At 40.0% G+C, this 10,746-nt stretch overlaps 1 protein-coding gene across 3 annotated transcripts; it reads right to left on the bottom strand.

Annotated features, from left to right (window-relative positions):
- Positions 1–1,364: 1,364 nt before the first annotated feature.
- Positions 1,365–9,412, bottom strand: Nabp1 (nucleic acid binding protein 1). Of its 3 annotated transcripts, none has more exons than XM_031367442.1 (6): positions 9,281–9,412; positions 8,395–8,533; positions 5,158–5,229; positions 4,139–4,214; positions 3,514–3,565; positions 1,365–2,450 (listed from the first exon to the last, which is right to left on the bottom strand). In XM_031367442.1, the coding sequence occupies exons 3-6, from the start codon at positions 5,217–5,219 to the stop codon at positions 2,284–2,286; spliced, it is 357 nt and encodes a 118-aa protein (XP_031223302.1). In that variant the 5' UTR covers positions 5,220–5,229; positions 8,395–8,533; positions 9,281–9,412; the 3' UTR covers positions 1,365–2,283. The 3 variants fall into 3 exon arrangements, with proteins under 3 accessions (XP_031223302.1, XP_031223301.1, XP_031223300.1); XM_031367441.1 differs by having other exon boundaries at positions 9,210–9,340; XM_031367440.1 differs by having other exon boundaries at positions 8,744–9,304.
- Positions 9,413–10,746: the final 1,334 nt, after the last annotated feature.

The raw sequence follows: 10,746 nt of genomic DNA, 5'->3' as shown, positions 1-10,746 counted from the left end.
TATTGAAATTTCTCATTGTTGATAACTGAAGGCACCAGAGAGGAGGAAGGTTGAAAATTTTTCAGTAACTTCTTGATGAGTGGTATCCAAGCAGACTGGAAAGGCAACTATTCATTACTGTTTGGATTTCACTTTGCTTTGGTTTTAGAAGTTTCCCTTAAGAAAAAAGAAACTTGTTAATAAGTCAAACCACAGAACAGGTAAAATTACTAAGACAAGTATCAGTTATAAGTAAAATACCAGGCTATTTTCTATTCAATTCCAGTATCTAAAGCAGGATACCTCCACACTGAGCTCTCCATTCCCCCTATTAACATTTTGATCAGACCACAAGATTTGACTGATCATTTACCAGAAGTTATTGTCACTACCTAGTCAAAGTCCTAAATCCACAAAGGAGGACCACTGCTTGTTTGCCTAATCACAATTTGCCTAGCAGCATCACAGGTGAGAAGAAAACTAAGTCAGAACTGAGGACCCACTGAGATACACCTCACCATATTAAAATCTATCAAAGTTCAAATCTTTTCTTTAGAATCACTTTAACACCATATCCTACAACAAATAAAAGTTGTTACTCCTATATCTTACATTTTTAGGATTAGTTTGTCATTTTTATTCAAAACACCTATAATCACAAAACACAAGCTATCTTAACCCTTAAGTAACTTTTTTGAAGCACTCAGAAATGTAAACAAAAAATCATAAAGCCAAATTAGCTATAATTATTAATATATGAACAAATGACAAATGTCAAAGTAAACTTCTTGTGACTTCTCAAAATGCTATGATAATCTTCACACAGAGCCTAATACAGTGCTTATTGAAAATCTGTTAAACTTAATTAGATAAAAATCTGACACAAATTATATTCAAATGCTATAGAAGTTGAACAGAAACTTATTTTACAATATGAGGTAAGGAGAAATGACAGGTACAGAGCTAGGGAGCAGTCAGGTTGAAGATTACAACTTCAGTAAAATGGACTGGGCTCTCCATGTTTACTGAAAGAGTAAAAAGTAGGTAGATCTATCATCATTAGAGCAAGTTTTACTCAAGAGACAATACTTAAGGAGAGACAAATACTAAAAATGAAAAAAAATTACCAAGTGAAGTCCCATCACACAAATTCCACCTGAATAGAAGTATAATCACTTCTTGAGCCATTTAACTTTTGCTAGTAAGGCTATGTGACTTGTTCAAAAACTTTAAACACACACACATCCCTGGAAGAAAGGGAAGTCACCTTCTACCTGACTACTTGTAACCAGTAGTTACATGGCTATATGAATTCAATTTGATTTGTATTTGCTACAATAACTACCATGAGTATTCTTTTTTTAAATAATCAGATTAGCCTTTTATGGTGCTGCACAACTTTAATCCCAGCCCTAGGAAGAGAGAGGCAGGCCAATCTATAGTTCAGAGACCCACCTGATATATATAACAAGTTCCAACACAGACAGGGCTGCACAGGAAGACCCTATCTCAAAAGTTCTACAATTAATATCAATGAGACCACTGTCCAATAAGGTGTTATAGCTCTCTTCAATCTCTCCAATTACACTTCAATATTTAACATGGTAACTTCAAAAATAAAACATTCTGGGGCTCAGTAGTAAATGTTTCTTCAATGTAATCTTCAATGTTTGCAACAAATGTTAAGAGCATTATTTTCTTCTAAAAAAAAAGTTTTCTTCTAAAATTTACTTGTTATATCACACATTTTATTCCATAATTCTAATAAAGAATCTGGTTATTTGGTCATTAAAATGAGAGTTTAGGATGATTCTGTCCTTGGAAAAATCTTAATGGCAGGCAGTCACTCTAGGGAGTCAAGTAGTTCCTAGATCACAAACACTAAGTTTCTGGCTTGGGGTGGTTATTGCTTCAAGTGGCAATATCCAAGTTTAAGACAAAAGAACATTTTCCATTAAACATTACAAAGTTTATGCAGAAGCCAGACTCATAGGGGCTATATATATAAGCTGGTGTCTTAAGTAACTCACCCTTGAAAAGGGGACAGGTTTTCAAGTGGTACCCAGTAAGTTCTTGCTCTAAAAATAAACATTCCTGCTTTCAGAGTTCCTATTCTGCAATAGGATGTAACTAAGCAGCGTAACAGCTTTTTCAGTAAAAACCAACTACTCTCTTTAACAAACCAAAAATATAAAAGGAAACCCGTAAGAGACAAAGTTTTCACAGTTAAGATTAAATAAAAGTGCACTAAGTGTTCAAGTAGGTCATGTAGTTTAAAAACTACATGTGTCTCTTTGGCTTAGGTCATCTTTTAAAGGCTCTCCTCGGATCTCTGGCATTACTTATTGTGGTCCTGACTGTTTGACTACTAGGTGCTCCTGGTTGCTGTGAACTGATAGGTCCCGGACCACTGCTTCTGCCATATGGAAGATGATATCCCCTAGCTTCAGGGCCAGTCTGATCACCGTTTCCTAAGAACACAAAAAAATCATTTTCAGAAATGGTCTATATTATGCTACGGAAACACAATCATTAAAATTCATCCACACACTATGTTTACAAATAGCAGGAAAAACAAGCACTTTTATTCTATAATGAAAAGATGTGAGCTCTGGGGCTCGACAAATATATCAACAAATATATTACTTGGTGCTGAATGAATAGAAAGGGGAAAAAAACAACTTGAGCATTAAGAATAGAGTATAGCCGGGCAGTGGTGGTACACACCTTTAATCCCAGCACTTGGGAGGCAGAGGCAGGCGGAATTTCTGAGTTCGAGGCCAGCGTGGCCTACAGAGTGAGTTCCAGGACAGCCAGGGATACACAGAGAAACCCTGTCTCGAAAAACCAAAAAAAAAAGAATCGAGTATAAAAACAAAGACATCAAAAAAAATTAATTGCAGAGGAATGTTTGAGTGCTGGTGTTTGACTCAAATACAATTAATGTTTCATTCAATGTAATCAAGCTATTGACAGACAGGTTTTCCACAATATGAGCTGATCAAATAAGCATTCAGCTACCCTAATCAACTCCAATTATAGAAAGATACATCTCAAAAGACATATCCTAGGTTATTTAAAGATAAAAGACTTTTTAGAGCTCCAGGATCACTGGTGAAAGGTCTGAGGAAGATAGACTGCCCTTTTTAAAAGGACAGCTAAGAAAATGTAGAATGTTAAGGTATTCACTGACACCTACTATATGGCACCATTTGTCTGGATAGGTTTCTAGTAGTGTGCCAAAACAACCAATAATTCTGCATATATTATAAATAACCATTACACCATAAAAATAATAAAAGATCTCATCATAGGGTCACCAAAATTAGTCTGGTTACTAATCAATGTTCAGCATAACAGACTGCAGTCTTTAAATAAGAATGTGCTCAATACACTGGCATGTACAAGTATCTTCTACCTTCCCCAAATCTCTTATTTGTGGGTACTTGTTTACTAGGAGTCCCTCTTTAACACTAAATTATACATTAAGACACTTTTTCTTTATGTTTCTCATATAATGTCTACAAGTCTTACCCACTGGTCCGAATGTACTGGTGCTCATTTTATCCTTCTGTTCATTTTGCACCTAAAAGACAAAAGTAACACATTTATAAAGTAAAAAAAAATTTTTTTAAATTTCAAGAATTTTAAAAATGATTTTCAATAATAATTAAAAGTTTGTCCAGTCTCAAGTCTCTTATAGCTTTTATTATACTCAGTACTGCCTGATATTTCCTTCAGTTTGCAAAGTACTAAACAGCATGTGTCACAAATTATGTATAGACTCACAGAATATAATCAAGGCTACTTTAAAGATTACTTTTTTGATAGGGTCTCATGTACGTCAAGTAGACCTCAAACTCGTATGTAGCCCAGGATGACTTTGAACTTCTTATCCTACTTCCAATCTCCTGAGAAATAGTACTTCACATGTGCCCCACTCGTGTTTATCTTTTGAAGTACTTGGTGGCTGAACTCAGAACTTCATGCATGCTAGACAAGAAATCTACCAGTCCAGCTACATCCCCAGTCCTCAAGATGGTTTTATAATTCTTTCCATTACACTGTGAACATCAGAGGCTTACCCTACTGACACAACTATGGTACATAGTCAACTTAACCCAACCATAAAAATAGACCATATTTTTGGATTAATTACCCCTCTATTCTGCTGTCCTCTATAATCTGGGTTTGGCTCACTGAAATTTGGCACTTCTGAATACACCATGCAAAATCTGAAAGAAAATAAAGGACAAGTTAAATGATTTCTGAACCTTTTTTGAATAATCTCGTTAGCTTACAAGAATAAAAACCTTAGGTGTCAAAAAGTTACCTTAACAGTAGCATGTTAACTAATAAAATTCATTTGTAAAATTTCCTAAATAACTATATCTCAAATAACATCAATCTACTTCTTTCATGGAATCCCTATTTTGCCCAGTCACTGTGAATCTGCAAAGATAACCATCAAAAGTAAAGAATAAATTCTCTAAGACACAATTCATCTCTGGTATGAGTTTTCCTCTCTCAGTTCCATTTGTGACTTCTCTTTTTAAATATCCTCCAATCTAATAAGCACTAAGATATACCTAAATGTCAGCAACCAAAAAGAATAGACTAGCAATCTGGATCATTATGTATAACACAGACTATGGATGGAACCCAGACAGCTACGCCAGCATGAAGACAGAGCACCTTTACACTCCCACATGTTCCTGCAGGTCAGGGTGGAAGTCATTACCCAGGTGGCACACACCAACTGTGGCTGCTTGTACTGTACGCAAAATAGAACAAACAGAAGGCTTCAACTTTCACTGCTAAAGTCCCTTTAACTCTAGTACAAATTCATCCATAGAGACAATGAAAATTTAAGCTATAGATTGAAACCCATGTCTAGGTTCTATTTTAGTAAATCAAGAGAGAGTGTACTTCAAATGATACCTGAAAGACACATTTTTCTAAAGTTACAGACATGGGGCCACTGGGGCTGGTCTAAACTCAGGTCTGCTAGGAAAAGCTCACCTTCTCAACCAAAAAGGGAGTAGACCTGATAGTGTTTAAAACAGTTATCTACCTATGGCACAAAGCCAAGTCTCCAAAGGCCAAATGAGTGGTTTATAATTTATACTTAGCAATTATTCTGTAGACATTTGAAATTTAATTAAACAAAATACTTACTCTCCAATTTTTTGAAGTTCCCCACCTCTTCCAGTGTAAAGTGTCAGGCATCCTTTCCACATTGATGCATATCTAGACGGGAAAGTATATTATGTTATACATGGGCCTACTCACTATGACAAGTCAAATACAGTCACTGTAACTCTAATAAGTTATACAAAGAAAATTCTACTACTACATTAAGACATAATCATCTAAATTACAACCCTAGTAAAAACTTTTTTTACTGCTAGAGATGGAACCTAGGCCTTGAACATACTAGGCAAGCACTCTACCCCTAAGTTATATTCCTAGAACTTGGTTTTTTGTTTGTTTGTTTGTTTTGTTTTGTTTTGTTTTGAGACAGGGTTTCTCTGTGTAGCCGTGGCTGTCCTGGAACTCACTCTGTAGATCAGGCTGTCCTGGAACTCAGAAATCTGCCTGCCTCTGCCTCCCAAGTGCTGGGATTAAAGGCGAGCACCACCACCACCCGGCTAGAACTTGGTTTTGAACCTGATTTTTAGGCATCTCCCTAAGCTTTCCAGGTTGGTCTTGGACTTGCTCCGTAGACAAGTAGCCCCCAACCTTGCCATCTTCCTGTCTCAGCCTCAGCAGGAACTGGAATGGCCCCCATGTACAGCTTGAGAAAAACTTGACCAGGCATGGTGACATACATTTTGAATCCTAACACTGAGAAAACTGAATTTACATGAATTTAAATTTGAGCCCATCTACAAGGAGAATGGAGTGGAAAGAAGTAGTGTTCTGCTAAAGTAAGTTATTTCTAGATGATTAATGATTGTATCAGCAGTTAACAAAAGAGGGGCTTTTTTTTAGTGAAGAATTGGTTTGATTGGTTAACTAAAGTTCACCTTAAAATTACTTTAAAACAGACAATTTCAACAGAAGAAACATCTGTAAGAGGCTGGAGTGATGGCTCAACAGTTAAGAACACTGACTGTTCTTCCAGAGGTCTTGAGTTCAATTCCCAGCAACCATATGGTGGCTCACAACCATATGCAATGGGATTCAATGCCATTGTGTGGTGTGGCTGAAGACAGCTACAGTGTACTCACATACATAAATTTAAAAATTTTTAAAAAACACAAAAGAAACGTGTAAAATTCTCTCCATTACAGTTAGAGGAAGTACATGTTTTCTGCTCTCTGAAGACTGGCATGGGGAGTAACACCTGTGTGCAGCTTTGTTAAGGAGGAGAGGAGGAAAAGAAGGGGACAAAAGACACACTCAAAAAGAAGAGAATTGAAATTGTATTCTAAGCCAGGCGGTGGTGGCACACGCCTTTGATTCCAGTACTTGGGAGGCAGAGGCAAGCAGATTTCTGAGTTGAGGCCAGCCTGGTCTACAGAGTGAGTTCCAGGACAGCTAGGGCTGCACAGAGAAACCCTGTCTCAAAAAAAAAAAAAAAAAAGTGTATTCTAATAGTAAAAATTCAGTATTTGTATTGCCTTTCAGCCACAAGGTACATAAAGTTGGCACACTCCTGTCTTCTTTTACAGTAGTTGACATGGTCAAGGATGACATCACAGTATTACATCTACTTCTGCAGACAGCAGTTCTCAAGCTCCTCAAAGTTTGGCACTTTCTAAAGGAGCTACAGATAGACTACTAATCTTCCTCTTGCCCTGCTGGCCTTCCCAAATTTTGCAACTTTTAATACCAACATAATGAAACCAATTGTTTAGTGTGAACAATTTTAAATGTGAATGGCCTCATTAAATCTAGATTAGCAGAATCAGACCAAAGTCTGTTTTTTTCAGTTTTCTTTGTACAACTACCAAGGTGGGTAACTTCATGACTTAAAACATATTATGATGAGTAGTAGTATTGTAGTTCTACTCATATCCTCCAAAGGAAAGCAATTCTCTTTTGTGGAAAAAGACATGGAAGTTAAAAAGATGTAATTTAGTGTCACAATGACTCAGTGTATAAGAATAACATGCCTAAATTCTGACTCTTACTTCCTGCTTTGATGGTACTTTACCTCACTTCCTGAAAATGTTGTAAGGCCTGTATGATAGTATCAAAGAACTCCGGCCCAAAGACTCAATACTTCTGAGATTCTCTCAGCTCAACAGCAATTGCCAACTATTTTTCTGATTTACTAATAAAATTATTACAATTCTCCCAATCACAGAAGCTTCCATATTCTACTTTTAAGATTCTTTCCTGAACTTTTTTTTTTTTTCCGAGACAGGGTTTCTCTGTGTAGCCCTGGCTGTCCTGGAACAAGGTTGTGCTGGGATTAAAGGCGTCAGCCACCGCTGCCCGGGCCTGGGCTTAAGACCAACATTTGGGGATAGTGCCTGCTTTTCAAGTCTGAAAAAAGGTATTCCATCTCCATAACCAACTAAATGTTCTGAATGAGTCAAAGATGCCCTTCTGCCACTTTGTGTATTATTTTGGTTTTTGTGAAACACTGATCTTACAGATGAAATCATTCTTATGAATGAGTATTCCAGATACTGTCTTCATCTTTTCTGAGTACATGTGACTACAGAAATGTTAAATTCAAGCTGCGGACTTTAAGATAGTAGAATGTTTGCTCAGCATGCAGCAGGCCTTTGGTTCATTCCCCAGGACATTTAGGTATATGCCTGAAGTCCTACCACCTGGGGAAGTGAAGGCAGGAAGATCAGAAATTCAAAGTAAATCTGGAATACAGGGGACACTGCTTCCAAAATGAAGGTAAAATTAAGAGATAAATTTCCCAGCTATTCATGTATGTCCATATCACCTAAATGATGATTACAAATAAAGTACTGACAGGATTTCAAGGTACTAAAAAAAGGAGGAAGACATACATGGACTGGTTAAAAAGGAAATGTGTCCAACTGGTGTGGCACACAGAACTGATTTGGAGGAGTATCTGTTAGTTCAAGGGCAGACAGACTAGTCTACAGAACTTGTTCCAGGACAACCAGGGCTACACAGAAAAACCCAGTCTCGAAGAAAAGAGACAAAACAGATCATGTGTTCTTCATCAGCCTCACTGATAAAGGCTCACTGACTTCCATACGGTATTCTCAAAAATAAAATTAACCTTTAAAACTGGAGGGAAGGAGTTAATTCCCTACCTAAAAAAACAAATTAGCAGTGAAGGAAAGGTGAGCTGCTCCCAATTCGGTCCACTAAAACAGCTCACTTTTTGAAGTGGCCCATGGAAGAAGAGACAGGCAACTTCAGAACCCCGGAAGTCAGCCAACCCCATACCTACCCCAATTTATGCACACCTACCCTCTGGTCAACCGAATAATATCCCCTGTCTGTATAAGCCCTCCGATCTCATCCCACACAGAGATAGTGATGCTTCCCGTTCTATCAGCTACTTTGCAGGATCTCACTTCATGGCCGTCTTTGGTTTTGGTCACTCGTCCTGTGAAGATTTAAAAATCAAAAAGGGGAGAAGGAAAGGTGTGTTAGATAAGGAGTTCATTCGAGGGAGCTGTCTCACCCTCCTCCGGCACGCTACGTGACTTGACTTCTGTCCCAGGGATAGGAGTCTCGGCCAGGAGCACGTGGGGTCGCGGGCGGGGAAGAGGTCCGAGCGCTCGAGGGTGTGGGGCGGGCTGCGGACCTCACTTACCTATCTCCAGGACAATAAAGACGACATTTAAGTTTTTCAGTCCGGCCTTAATGTCTTTTATAAAAAGCGGAGGGTCGTTGACCCCATGCATACTGAGGCAGGTGCGGCTACGCTTCAGAGACCCAACTAGGCAAGGCTTCCCACCCTCGGGGGCCAGGGGCAGAGCCCGGGAGCAACCTGGGGCAGGACTGGCGACCGTGGTCAGGAAGCGCTTATTCAGGGGCCGGGGAAACCAGCCCTGGAGGCACCAAGCCAAAAGAAAATAAAGATGGAGGAGGGAGGGGTAAAAGACTCTCTCACAAGTTCCAAAATCAAAAAAAGGAAGACGCACTCCGCACCCTCGAGCCCGCTCGCTCCCAAGTGGGCGGCGAGCAAACAGGCGTGCGCACTGTCGCCTCCGCTAAGGGAAAAGGGAGCAGGGGACGGCCCTGCCCGTGTCCCGCTGTCCCCCACACAACACACGCACACGCGCGCGCCCCCTCCGTCCCAGGCTCAGGGAAGGTACGTGACAGCAAAACGGCAACGCTGTACACCAACCGCGCAAGCCCGCGTCCCAAGCAGCAACTGGCGAACGCGCCCTCAAGGCCGGCTTTATTAAGCCGAGCCCCGCCCCTTATGGCGTCACGCAACGTCACCACGCCCACCAGCACGCCTCTGGGGCGGAACCCAGCGCCCCTGAGCTTGCAGCCTTTCTGGCCCCTCCCCCGCTGTCAGCGCAAGCCCCACCTCCTGGCCGTCCAATGGGCTCTCTCGGCCACACCCTCCTCCCGCCGGTCGCACAACGTCTTCCGGGTTTGGGTAGGGTTGGGTCTTTTTGCTGCTCCGAGGGAGGTCAGGCTTCTTGTCCTCATTCCTCGGGATCCTTCAGGAAGGCCACCTTTGCCCTTTAGCCCCTCGATCACGTGGAACTCAGGTGTTCCGAACCCCGAGGTTAAAGCAGGGATGCAGTTGAGAGGGAACAGGGAGAGTGATCGAGCAGGGTCAAGGAGGGAGGAAAAAAAAAGGGCGGACTGAAGGTGTCCGAGGCTTCCAAGGGAGGGGTTCCCAGTCGCAGGGGACTTGGAGGTCAGCCTTCGTACTTTAGAGGTGTTTACGTTGGGATCCAGAAACACGAGGTCGTCTTTTTTAAAAGTAACTTGTAAACAAACCTCTTTTCATGCTGATAATACGTAGTTAAGTTCCACGTATATTTCATTTTTTCTTTAAACCCTTCTCTTTAAATTGCACTTGGCTTTTATATAACTAAGATGAATTAATCATACACTGGTGAAGGGGAACCTTAAAATAAAACCTGAAGGAGAAGGGTGTGCACTTTGCGGCCAAACAAGTTAAAGGCGGTGCCTGATTGTGTGACTTTGAAAGTAGTGGGTTAAGCTTCCTAGCCAGAATTGAATAATCTCAACAATAAAACTAGGATCCTTGCCTCATAGAGGATGAGTTAGGTTCATAAGTAAATTGCCCAAGTACTGTAACAGATAGATCCGTGGTCAATATTTCCTTTCTTCAATTTTCTATTGAAAATAATCTGTTATTTAATCTCATGATGAGTGATAATTTTAACCCCCATTTCACAAGTAATAAAACTCACTAGAGAATAACCAAACAAGATTTCAATTTAGGCAATCTTGACCATAGGAGGCTTCAACCACAAGTATTTTATATTTAAGTAGTGTGATTGTAATGCTTCAAAACAGATTGAAGAAACAAAATGGGAACAGCAGAGTCTATTCTAGTATGTTAGAGAATCGTATAAGCGAATGTTGTGGAAAATAGAGAACTTACATATCAGAAACAAACTTCCTTTCAGGATAATATCAAGAAACAGCATAGATAAAAGTTTAAGAATAAATATCAAGGCAGGTTTTAAGAATATTGAACAGCCCGGAGGTGGAACACACCCTTAATCCCACCATTCAGGAGTCAAAGGCAATCTGTGTGTTCAAGATCATCAGCCTGGTCTACAGCCTCAGCTTCCCAGAAACCCCTGCCCTGAAAAACATGAT

This window comes from Mastomys coucha, unplaced genomic scaffold, assembly GCF_008632895.1.
Source record: "Mastomys coucha isolate ucsf_1 unplaced genomic scaffold, UCSF_Mcou_1 pScaffold14, whole genome shotgun sequence".
In the NCBI taxonomy this organism is placed as follows: domain Eukaryota; kingdom Metazoa; phylum Chordata; class Mammalia; order Rodentia; family Muridae; genus Mastomys; species Mastomys coucha.
Note: the sequence above shows the minus strand (reverse complement) of the source record. Positions and strands in the feature narration are given on the sequence as shown.

What these genes read in the sequence shown, in the direction of transcription:
- Nabp1 (XM_031367440.1), bottom strand. Translation starts at nt 8,834, where the DNA reads ATGCATGGGGTCAACGACCCTCCGCTTTTTATAAAAGACATTAAGGCC. An exon ending in GAGGACAGCAGAATAGAGGG is followed by an intron (nt 3,566 to 4,138) that starts GTAATTAATCCA and finishes TTTGTCTTTTAG; the next exon opens with GTGCAAAATGAACAGAAGGA. An exon ending in CAGTACATTCGGACCAGTGG is followed by an intron (nt 2,451 to 3,513) that starts GTAAGACTTGTA and finishes TTGTGTTCTTAG; the next exon opens with GAAACGGTGATCAGACTGGC.